This window comes from Antrostomus carolinensis, unplaced genomic scaffold (assembly GCF_000700745.2).
Source record: "Antrostomus carolinensis isolate BGI_N321 unplaced genomic scaffold, ASM70074v2 scaffold2470, whole genome shotgun sequence".
Taxonomy (NCBI): domain Eukaryota; kingdom Metazoa; phylum Chordata; class Aves; order Caprimulgiformes; family Caprimulgidae; genus Antrostomus; species Antrostomus carolinensis.
This window is the reverse complement of record NW_010288869.1, coordinates 23,903-34,573: the sequence shown is the minus strand read 5'-3', so window position 1 is coordinate 34,573 and position 10,671 is coordinate 23,903. Positions and strand designations below refer to the sequence as shown.

At 35.9% G+C, this 10,671-nt stretch overlaps 1 protein-coding gene across 2 annotated transcripts in view; it reads right to left on the bottom strand.

Annotated features, from left to right (window-relative positions):
- Positions 1 to 503: 503 nt before the first annotated feature.
- Positions 504 to 10,671, bottom strand: part of CYRIB (CYFIP related Rac1 interactor B) — an 18,244-nt gene continuing 8,076 nt past the window's right edge. The window contains exons 3-10 of one of the 2 annotated variants that reach the window (XM_010167819.2): positions 9,700 to 9,805; positions 8,403 to 8,539; positions 7,570 to 7,651; positions 7,358 to 7,470; positions 6,143 to 6,222; positions 4,844 to 4,970; positions 4,027 to 4,097; positions 504 to 1,297 (exon numbers count right to left, since the gene is read on the bottom strand). In XM_010167819.2, the coding sequence (XP_010166121.1) occupies positions 1,234 to 1,297; positions 4,027 to 4,097; positions 4,844 to 4,970; positions 6,143 to 6,222; positions 7,358 to 7,470; positions 7,570 to 7,651; positions 8,403 to 8,539; positions 9,700 to 9,805 (780 nt within the window). In that variant the 3' untranslated portion in view covers positions 504 to 1,233. Of the gene's footprint in view, positions 1,298 to 4,026; positions 4,098 to 4,843; positions 4,971 to 6,142; positions 6,223 to 7,357; positions 7,475 to 7,569; positions 7,652 to 8,402; positions 8,540 to 9,699; positions 9,806 to 10,671 lie in introns of both variants that reach the window. The other variant, XM_029084892.1, reaches the window with a different exon arrangement.

Here is a 10,671-nt window from a genome sequence, read left to right as displayed (position 1 = left end):
ACTTCCTGTGATAAAATGCAAGGCAAACAGGAAACATTATTTAGTACGCTAAGATTATTCAGATTGTACACCCAGTTCAAAATATCTAGATCCCTGAGAATATACACCAGTACAGAATGAGGGAAGTTTATCTCCCCACCACTGGTCTGGAAAGAGCCAAACTGGCAGCCTAATGTGGAATGTCATTTCTGATGACTTTGAGATTTCAACATGGATAGTCAAGATGCAGGTTCTTCAGCAACCTGGGATCTATATGGACTGCACAAAATTCTTCCCCCCCAAACCCTGTACAAGTGAGATTTCTGAGGACAGGGAAGCAGCACACAGGGTAGAGCAAGAACCCTGAAACACATTAGGCTTAAATCAGTGGATTAGACTAGTGGTTACTGGTAATGAAACAGCAGAGTTTTCACTATATAAAATTTATAAATTTATTTTTTTGTAAAAATCCAAAGAGCACGAAGACATCTCACTCAAAATACTGGTAAAACAAACCACACTTAGAAAAATGAAAGCTGATTTTATTATCTTATCCACAGCCAATCATTTGACATGAACATGCATACGTAATTTTGCTACGCACACACCACAGTTCAACGTTAGTTATTAAAGGTTAAACATACAACATACATCCTTACAAAAATGAGTCAAAATGCAAACGTAACTTTTAAACAAAACAGTTTTTACTCATTTAAAAAAACCTTTGTGTTGGGTACCATTTTGTACAAACACAGTTAATTTAAACAAATCTGCTTTTAGTTTCCTCATGGTTGCACATGAAAATAAGCTGCAATAGAAAATGAAGTCATCAAGGGATTTTTAAATAGCAGAAGTAGGCAGTCTTGCCATGCAGAAGAAGCAATATTAAATATTAGTTTTTCAAAAAAAGAAAAAACCACAAGTTTAAAAATATTTAGTTCAAGTCACAAATCTTTCCCCAGTACAGAGAAATCCAAATGCAACGCATAATTAGCTGCCACTTAGGATGGCTATTCTGAAAAGTAGAAATACTTTCCAGAATTGATAATTTTCATTGATTTGGCACAGAAAAGAAGTCCGAGCTTACTTAAGAACGAGAAAGTGATTAAAAAAAGGGTAAACAGGAAGAGAGAAAACAAAAAGCAAGAATGAACGAGATAGTAGTTGCAATCACTAAAAAAAAAAATAAATCTGTGCATCTCAGTCATTGCAGAATACTGTCTGTCTACAGCAGGTGCGAATTCCAGGTAACTGTTATTGCAACATGGATTTAATTTGCTTGGAGGTAGTCTCATCATTCAAATGCTTTGTTGTGTACCTAAACACAGAAATAAAAATCAAGTTGAGAAGAGCATAGATGCTATTTTACTTTGGCTTAACAAATACACAATTTCTTTGTTTATGGCTCAGCCTGACTGAACCAGGGTAAATCCCTCAGCCATGGACCATCACCCACTCCATGGTTACCAAGTACACAAATCAGACATTCTGATCAGAAAACACCATTATCAATCAGAATTACAACCCAACAGCTCAGCTGCATGTTGGCTTTCATGCTCAGAGGTAATTTCATAGCACACTCCTATTACCACTTGTGATAGGTGATTATCAGTAACTCTGAGGTCTCTGTCCATAGGAAACAACTTCAAATAAAACATCCTTCAGAAACTTTTCTTCAAAACTTCCAGTGACCAAACCTTTCTAGGATCCCTCAATGAGAATGGATTTTATTGTTTTTCAGTCTGATTTCCTGTTTAGTTAAGTACCTGTGCTGCTAAAACTACAGGGTATACACACGTGTTTATTCCAGCACCTTCCCTCTTTAAAATTCTCTGGGACACTAGCACATTTTTAAATCATTACAAAGAACTCAATCATCTCTTATTTTAAAAGAAAATACTGTATATCCTCAATGCTGGCTTGTTTGTACAATTTATTTCCCTGATCTTCCTTCTCTAACTGTAATCTAAATCCAAGTTAAAAGTTATTCTGTAATTTAAATTTAACAAGTCAAATTGGCACTTTCATTGTTATCCACAACTGCAGTGATATTTTAATTGTTCACTTGAAGAATACACAATGACTTTTTGTTTTGGAAATTAACATCAGTACAGATTTCAGCCCTTTTTGGTAATGTATACTTTCCACAAACAAGAGGCCTAAAGGTTTTCTAAAATCCTGCAAAGTTATTGCACTTGATATTCTGCCCATGTAAGAAAGCTGAACATGATTACAGTACTTGTATGAATTCAAGATTATAAACAGCTGATGTTCCTCCATACCTCCTGAAAACCCATACCATTTTCCATTTGCTTGTAAGATACATTATCTATCTCTTCAGAAAACTTGAGAACTTCTAACATTCCTCCAGAGTCAAAGACTTAGATTTGGACTTAATTTCTCATGATACCATCTTCAATCTACTTTCACCACACACACATAGCAGCTCACCTCTGTACCTCTTCCTAACTATTCCAAATGTGATTAAAAAAAAAAAAATATCTTACCCAAACAAGTAATCCAATGTATGAAACCAGGACTGTTAAAGGATGTATGCATGAAATGGGGTGGGGTGGTGAAAGTTCAGCATGACATCACAGACCAAATTTACAATACTAACCCCAAAATAATGCACAACGGAGTGAGTACCTGAACTATTTTCCATATACTTTACTAACAGTATCAACCATGATGGGGAAAAATGGGTTACTAGTAAAAATCAGTGTTCATTTGAAGCTGCAATCACAATAAATTAGTCAGCAAATTAATGCTAATATAGCGTTTTCCCTCTGGAAGCTTGTGTTTTACTGATCACCATCTCAAAGACTGATCATGGACAGGAGGTTCAGAGATGAGTAACAAAAAGATTTAGGCATGGAAATACTCACATGAAGTCTCAAATTAAGCCCAGATTTATTTATTTTTTTTCCCTTCAGCTAATAATCTGGAAAAACTTTTTAAGTGAAGCCACTTATAATACCACATTCTTTCACTTCTTACCACATCTTAGCACAAAAAAGGAGGTAAATGAAACTAAAGCAGTTTCACTACAAATAAGAAAAACAAAGTGTAACTGCACACTTTCAGGCAAGACAAACTATAGCTTCCACACTTCAAAGTGAGTGCACAAAAAACAATACCCAGTTAGAATTAACTGTTATCAAAGTAATATGGTAGTTTTTCAAGTAAGGACAAGAATGAAGCCCTCATCTGCCTATCACATTTTGGCACTTCTTGCCACTCCTCTGATGCTGGACACCCACATGAAGAACAGGTTACTGACTACAGATAGAGAGTTAAGGCCCAAATTAGCACTTTTTAGGTTTCTATGCAGAATTATTATTTTTTCTTTACCTCTCCAATTAATGTGGCAATTTGTCTCATCTATTCTACAGCAAAAACACTGAGACTCTTGCCTTAAGAGCCTCCCTATAAATACTTTGCGAAAGAGATACCAAAAAACTATCTGCCTTACATGCCTGAAGCTATCTGTGAAACATAAAAATCACATGAAACTACTCTTAAATTCTACTACTAAGAAATAAAATCATTAAGCCATGGTCAAACCACACACAGTTGAGGATATGACCAATGCAAACTAACCCAGCTATTTCTTTGGTAAGCTGGCACAAGTCGCAGCGTGCGTGCTACAGCTGCTCACGTGGCTGTCTGGTGGTTCAGTCAGTAGATGTGACCACAGTTAACTTCTAATTAGCTTTTAGTATGGATTATTCTTTGACATCAATTTTAACTTCAGGTAAAATGTCTGCTCTGCTTACATCTACAGACTCATTCTTAACCTGCATGTACTTACAGCATGCAAAAAGTTATCTTAGAAGGAATAACTACAAGTTCACAACCTAGATTTTAAAACACAGTCGCTTCTTCATGCATCCCTGTCTCAAGACACATTGGAAAAGAAGCCTGCAATAGCCACATCCACTTTTTACACATAACACTGAATGAATACCTTGCTGCTGAAGGAAAGGTTCTGGACAATTTAAGAAAATTCACATAAAACTATTTCAAATAAAAGAATAAGAGTACCTGAGAGCATTTAGAAGGCCTTCTACACTGTTAGGAGGCTGGTCTTTAAGAACTTTGATGCATCCTTTCATCTAGGAGTTAAAAAAATTACACATTTCCTCTCATGTCAATATCTTTTAAGTTTACAGAAGCATTTTATATTCAGTTTGTCAGAGAAAAAAGATAAGTATTTAAAAACTGCAGCAGTGTAAAGACATTTTCTTGATATTAGAAAGGAATTAAGCTTTCAATATTACACTTTCCTATGGCAGAATGGCTTAGCTACTTAAAAATCTGCCAAAAATGCAGCTTTGATGTCAAGCTCTGCTTTATTGATCTTAAAAAAAAACAACAACTGTAAACAAAAATCTTTGTTTATCATAAATCCTTTAAGAATTATTACATTCAGCCAGTGAAATAATGGCAAACTCTGTAGGTAATACAATGGGATAATAGCCCATCTGAAACAACCAGGAGCAGCATACAGTAACAGCATGTATTCCATAGACTTAACTATCAATCAACAGCAGAAAGTTGGTGGATGATCAGCCTAGCTTTATACCAGATAGGGAGGAACAAACTAGATGCTGTTGTTATTTCCAGCACTGGTTAGAAAGTGGTGAGCAACTGCATTGTGCACCACTCGTTTGCATATTCCATTATTACTATTATTATTATTTTCTTTAAATTAGTAAATTGTTTTTATCTCAACCCATGAATCTTCTCACTTTTACCCTTCTGATTCCCTCCCTTATTCCCTGGAGGGGGCTGTGTTTGGCTGCTAGCCAAGTGAAACCACCACAATACTCAAAAGTTTATTTAGTAACAATAAACTTACATCGATTTTTGAAGTTTTGGCAAAAGCGCCCACGGGATGCACGTGGTCATAGAGTATGATGACACCCACCATTACCCTCAGACAGAATGATACTGTTTCCTCGTTTGTAAACCTGCTTCTATATTCACTGTAATTTAAAAACCACAGATTATTATCTATCAAACACAAGATGACAGTGCCTACTAGCAACGCCTGAAATAAGATTAAAGAGAAAAATCGTGCTGTAAATCCTCAGAGAAAAAAAACAAAACAAAAACTCCAAACTCCCTCCCAATCCCGCAGAGTTTTGGGAGTTTCCCTTTTTCCTTTCAATAACCTGCCTATAAGTCAGACCACTGCTTAGAAAGAGTTAGCTGGAGATTAACAAAGATTCTCAAACCTAAAATAGCATCCTGCTGCTACATCATTTCAGGTTTTTTGGTTTGTTTGCAGAAAAAAATAAATTTAAAAAGTACATACTAACTTTGCTTTCAATGCTTCCTGCCTTTTCCCTGCCACCTTATAATACACATAGAACCCAAACTTCTGACTCAGGAAAAAAATAAAGGGAAGGAAAAAAAGCAAGCTTAATGAAAAATGCTTAAATACCTTCTTGAATGGGACAGATCATTCCCAAGCAGGGTAAAAATATAAATGTTTGGAGCTCTTTATGTACTCCAAAACAAATGTACTGTGGTATTTGGACAGAAGCTTATTTAAATATAACATACCTCATGCCTGAGTAATTTTACAAATGGGGAAACTATTTAGATCCCAGAAAAAAAAAAAGAAAAAAAAAAAGATAAAACCCCAAAGTTCAGTTTGACTTTTTGTTCATACTCCCAGTGCCTCTCAAATTTACAGTACACAACAGACTGCCTCCGTGCCCAAAAGTCGTCTGGTAATTCCCCAGGCAGGGGTGCTGTAGTTTTGTTACAGCCACCAGCCAAGCCAACCTGTAAGGAGGTGCCATCCAACCCATTGCCCATAGCCCCTCTTTCAGGAGGCCCTAGGCAATCATGCTCAAATAGTATTTTCTCCTGAATTATACATGAGAAAACCATTTATAAAGAGTGCCAAGAGGCTGCCTAGCTTTCAGAGCCATTCTATTTTTAAATATTAATATGTTCAGAAAAGTAGACCGCATGATTTGCACGGCTAGCAAAATGAGACAAGTTAGTTTCATGTTGAGGTTAAAAACTAAGTTGGAAAAAAGAAAACACCCCAGCTCCTAATTACCCCAAATATATTTATTTCACTTTCACAAGTCATGTCATACAGTGATGATTCATACACAATACAAGCACTGTTTATACTCACGGGGTTTCCAGCATGACCCTGCACACACTAGCCATGGTGCTTAAGCAGTCTGTAGTATTCTCTATCGGTAAATTTTTATTCTGCAGAAGATAAACAGTTTCCAATTCAATTACTGTGAAATATTATACTACAAAACTTTAATCAAATCAGCAATCTGCTGGCATGGCAATGTGGAGGAATTCAAAATATCAAGATAACTATGGTTAAGTCATGTAACCTCGTGCTGGTTTCTAGAAATGTTACAATACAGATTACTGACTTACAGACCAAAGTGTACTATACGGGTTCTGCTTGCTTGTTTGTAGTTAAAGAAATACACCACTGACACTACTGACTTTTGGGAAGTTTTTAAAAGAATCCCCTAACCTGCTTTTTAAGGACAGAAATTTTTATAGCCAAGAAGAGGCATCTGCTACAAAAGTAAGACTTAAAATCACTGCAGACAAACACCTCAATGAAATGTAAAATAAGAGACCATCTTTCTCAAAGTGTTTCAAGTGTAAATCAGAACTTGGAGAAAATATTAAGACAAATGTATCTTTGTCTTAATCATGTAATGTACAATTATTTTTGTTAAGAAATAGTGTGCATTCTTTGCATGTAAGATAAAAATCACAGTTACCAGAAGGCAAGCACAATACTTGTAGTGATTGGATTTTATCAGTGCTATTTATATAGGTAGTTAAAGATAAACAGGGATGTGTCAAAATGTTGGAATACTTTTCCAGTTCAGGTTCCTCCCCTCTTCTGCAATAATGTAAGTATAGTTGACTTCACACAGCAAAACAAGAGTGTCTTGGGAAGGAGAAAAGGGAGCTACAATTTCAATTCTCTTCCCTATTTCAAGCAGAGAGAATCAAGTGGCTTCCCTTTCAATTTTCTGAAGTTTCTGCTCTAAGTCACCACCAAACGCAGGCAACATCCTTACCTCTCCCACGTCCCTCCTTGAGCAAATCTATCGCTACCAATTGTTACCAATGTTATAACGTTACCCAGTAACTTTTTGTGACACATCTACAAGGCGGTTAGCTGAACTTACTCTAACCTCTACATCATCTGAGAGAGATACTTTATGTTTCTTGATGCTTCAAAAAAAAAAAGTTTGATCTCTAGATTCCAGATTAAGACTAGTAGAAGAGTTTTGAGTTCTATAATGATGCCTGGCCCTGCAGTGATTTGAAGTACACTATCCAAGCCATAAATTTATATTCTTACCTCTGACACAAACTTTGTTGTAGCATCACTTAAAGTTTTCAACATCGGCGTTGCTTCAGCATAAAATAAAGACATTCTGTTTGCCAATTCATTATTTACTTCATTTTCTCCCTCTGCCTATAAAACAGAAGGAAAAAAGAATTTAGTTGTCTGTACATGAAAAAAAGATTAGTGGTAGTATAAGATTACATTTCATTTCATCTAAGGGTTACCTACTGGGACATTGTTAATCCTCATACGGCTCAGAGTTCTTCTATAGTAGCTGAAATCATTCTGTATAGCAGGATTTGTCATCTACATAGATATGGAAAACAAAAAAGTTGTGACAAACTCCTCAAGAAAAATACAAGAACAAGTTTTCATAAAATATAATACTGAGAACAAGAAAATATTCAGCCTGCTGAAGTAAATAAGGCTTTGACATGTTAAGAAGTGGTATGTAGACCATAAAGCTTTCTGGTTAAGTTCTTAGATTTTTCAGAACAAGATCTAAGAAGAAGAAAAGGAGTAGTATCCTAAACAGGAGTTTGAGATTAGTAGTTTTTGGGGGGTTTTTGGGTGTGTGGGTTTGGGCTTGTTTTGGGGTTTTTGTTGTTTGGTTGGTTTTTGTTTGGGGTTTTTTGTTGTGTTTTTTTCTTAAAACAAACAAACAAACAAACAAAAAAAAGACTTTCTGGTTTGACTCCAAGGATCAGACTGGTAAACGAATACAATTTCAGTTTAGCTCTTTGCACATTAGCAAGAAAACAGCTGGACTATGGATGTGCACATACTGAAAACAGCAGTAGCATTATCCCAAGAGATACACCAAATTCAGATGATTAATATGAACTGTAATGTAACAAGTACCTAAAGATAATATGGTATTTCATCTGCTTTCCATTTTAATCTAACTCTAGGTCACACGAACAAGCTGAGCATAGCAGATATTTGAGTATCTACTGCATGCTCTATTCCAGACAGAAAGCAACTCAGATTGCTTCACTACTCAGGCTTCTTTTCTTTTTGCTAGCCTTTGTGTTTACAAAATTCAACAAGTTCTTACCTTGAGCTCATCAAAACGGAGTGTAAAGTGAAGAATTTCTGCAAACTGCTTAGCAAGAGCCTGCTCTCGCTCCAGGTGTTGCGTTGGTGAATATGGAGTGCTTGTCAGGGCTCCTAACAGACCTCGCAATCCTGCCTCTTAAATGAGAGGAGAATATTTTGCAATATACAACTGCATGTGTTTGCTGTGTCTCTACTGACTGATATCCTGCATGCTAGACTTAAAACATACATCTGCCAAAGTACATGGTAATTAATAATAAAGGGGCTTGATGAATCGCTTCTATGTGCCACTGTTATCATATTTACTTATAAACTGCTGTAAAGGTTAGGTGCAATCAGCACTGACAGCCATGAAAAAACTTCTTGAAAAGTTTTATTCAAGCTTTGTCTGCAACGTTTGTGCAAAATGTATTTCAATACCATGTATCAGCAGACTATAGTCTTTAAGATAACACAGAATTCAAGAGGTACCTACCTATCAGGAGAAGTCATGTTTTATTTGCTTTTACAATAAACTTGTAATCCAACTTCCTGCTCATTCTCTGGAGAAAAATACCTCACCTCTTTAAAAAAGCAGAATTTGCCTGCAAAAAGCTTCCACTTTTTGAACCACAAACACCTTTTCTCCATGAGCTATGCTAATAACGCTGTCTAAAAGTGAGGTAACAACAGATTGTGAAAAAACAAATCAACGAATCACGTCTAATAGGTTTTATCAGCTTAGACACAAAACCAACCTGACTTACAGTTTTTAAGATAGAAACTAGACTACTTCATAACTGAAAAGTACTAAAAAACTCAGAAATAAAAATGATCATAACTGTTGTAAGAAGCATGAAGTGCCATCTTAAGTATTGCACCTGCATGAACCAAGACTGGGTATTTCCACAGACCAAATTATTTCTGGTGTTTGAGGGGGAATAATATAGTCAGTTCTAATTACTCTTGGTATCAGAAACACTAACAGAACTAATTCCCAATGAATTAATCTACTAATTTTTCAAAACAACCTGCTGGTTAGTGCTCTCTAGGGTTACTAAAGGGGTAGAGAAAGAGGATGATGAGTATGCCCCCGTTATTTCTCTCTCCTCTCAGGTATCCACTGAAGTAAGTTTGCTTTCACATGCAAGAAGGTAGTACACAGACATAAATAAATACAATCCAGGATATGGAAGTAATCTATGTGATACAAGCTTTTATCTACTAATAAATTGCTGACCTAGATTACATCTGAATATACCAAACATACTAATTAATGAAGATAAAAATCCCCAAGTTAGTATCATTCCACTTACCTAGTCTTTGAGAAAATTCATAGAATTTCTTTAGTTTGCCTACTAATGGAACAACTGCACCCCATGCCTTCTCCTGCAGCTTCTCATCATTGGGATGCTGTATTGCCTTAAATTAAAAAAAAATATGAAAAAGTATGCTCAGACTAAGAATATCTGATACACTACTGAGGGGAAAAAATATTTATGCAGGGTAATTGTTTGAGGAACTAGTACTTAAAAATTCTAAATACTGAGAAGTTCCCAGTTAAAAGATAAGCTTGTACTAACCTACGTCTGTTCCAAAAAGCTCTAAATACTTGTGTTGGAAATAAATACCCTGAATAGGAAAACAACTTGGAGAGAGTATAAAGAAATTGTTAAAAATAAAGCTACTCCAATAAGAAAATTTACGTAACCAGATCTAATTAAAATAAATAACTTTGTGAGGGTGCCTCCAAGCAAAAAGTTTAGTGATCAAAGCCTCATCCTAATGTTGGTATCTACCACCAACTTCTGAATTTGCAAAGAAAAAAATATCAAACAAATCTGCTGTGAAATAAGGCTGATATTACAGTAGGAACATTTAAGTATAATCAACAACATAAAGCACCACCAAGACATGGTATTTACCAGGGCTTTGAGGTATATGTACATAGACTTTTTACAGTAAGCTTCCCAGACAGATAAAGCCTTAAATTCAGTCTCTCCAAGTTTTTAAGACAGAAACGAGACTATTTAGCAACTGAAAATTATTTAGCAACTGAAAATTACTAAGAAAACAGAAATAAAAATGCTCATAACTCTCCTGCTGCATCTTCACAGTCAGCTCCTTGATTCCAAAATCTGTTTCAGTCAACCCTGGGCTGTGAGTTGCAGCATGCTCTTCTCTGGTCCCTACGAAGTTCCTTCCTGCGATGTCTACCTCCTCTCAGGAGCGTCTCTCTCTCTTCTCCATGGGATCTGCAGGCTTTGTTGCCGAGACACACATTCCTG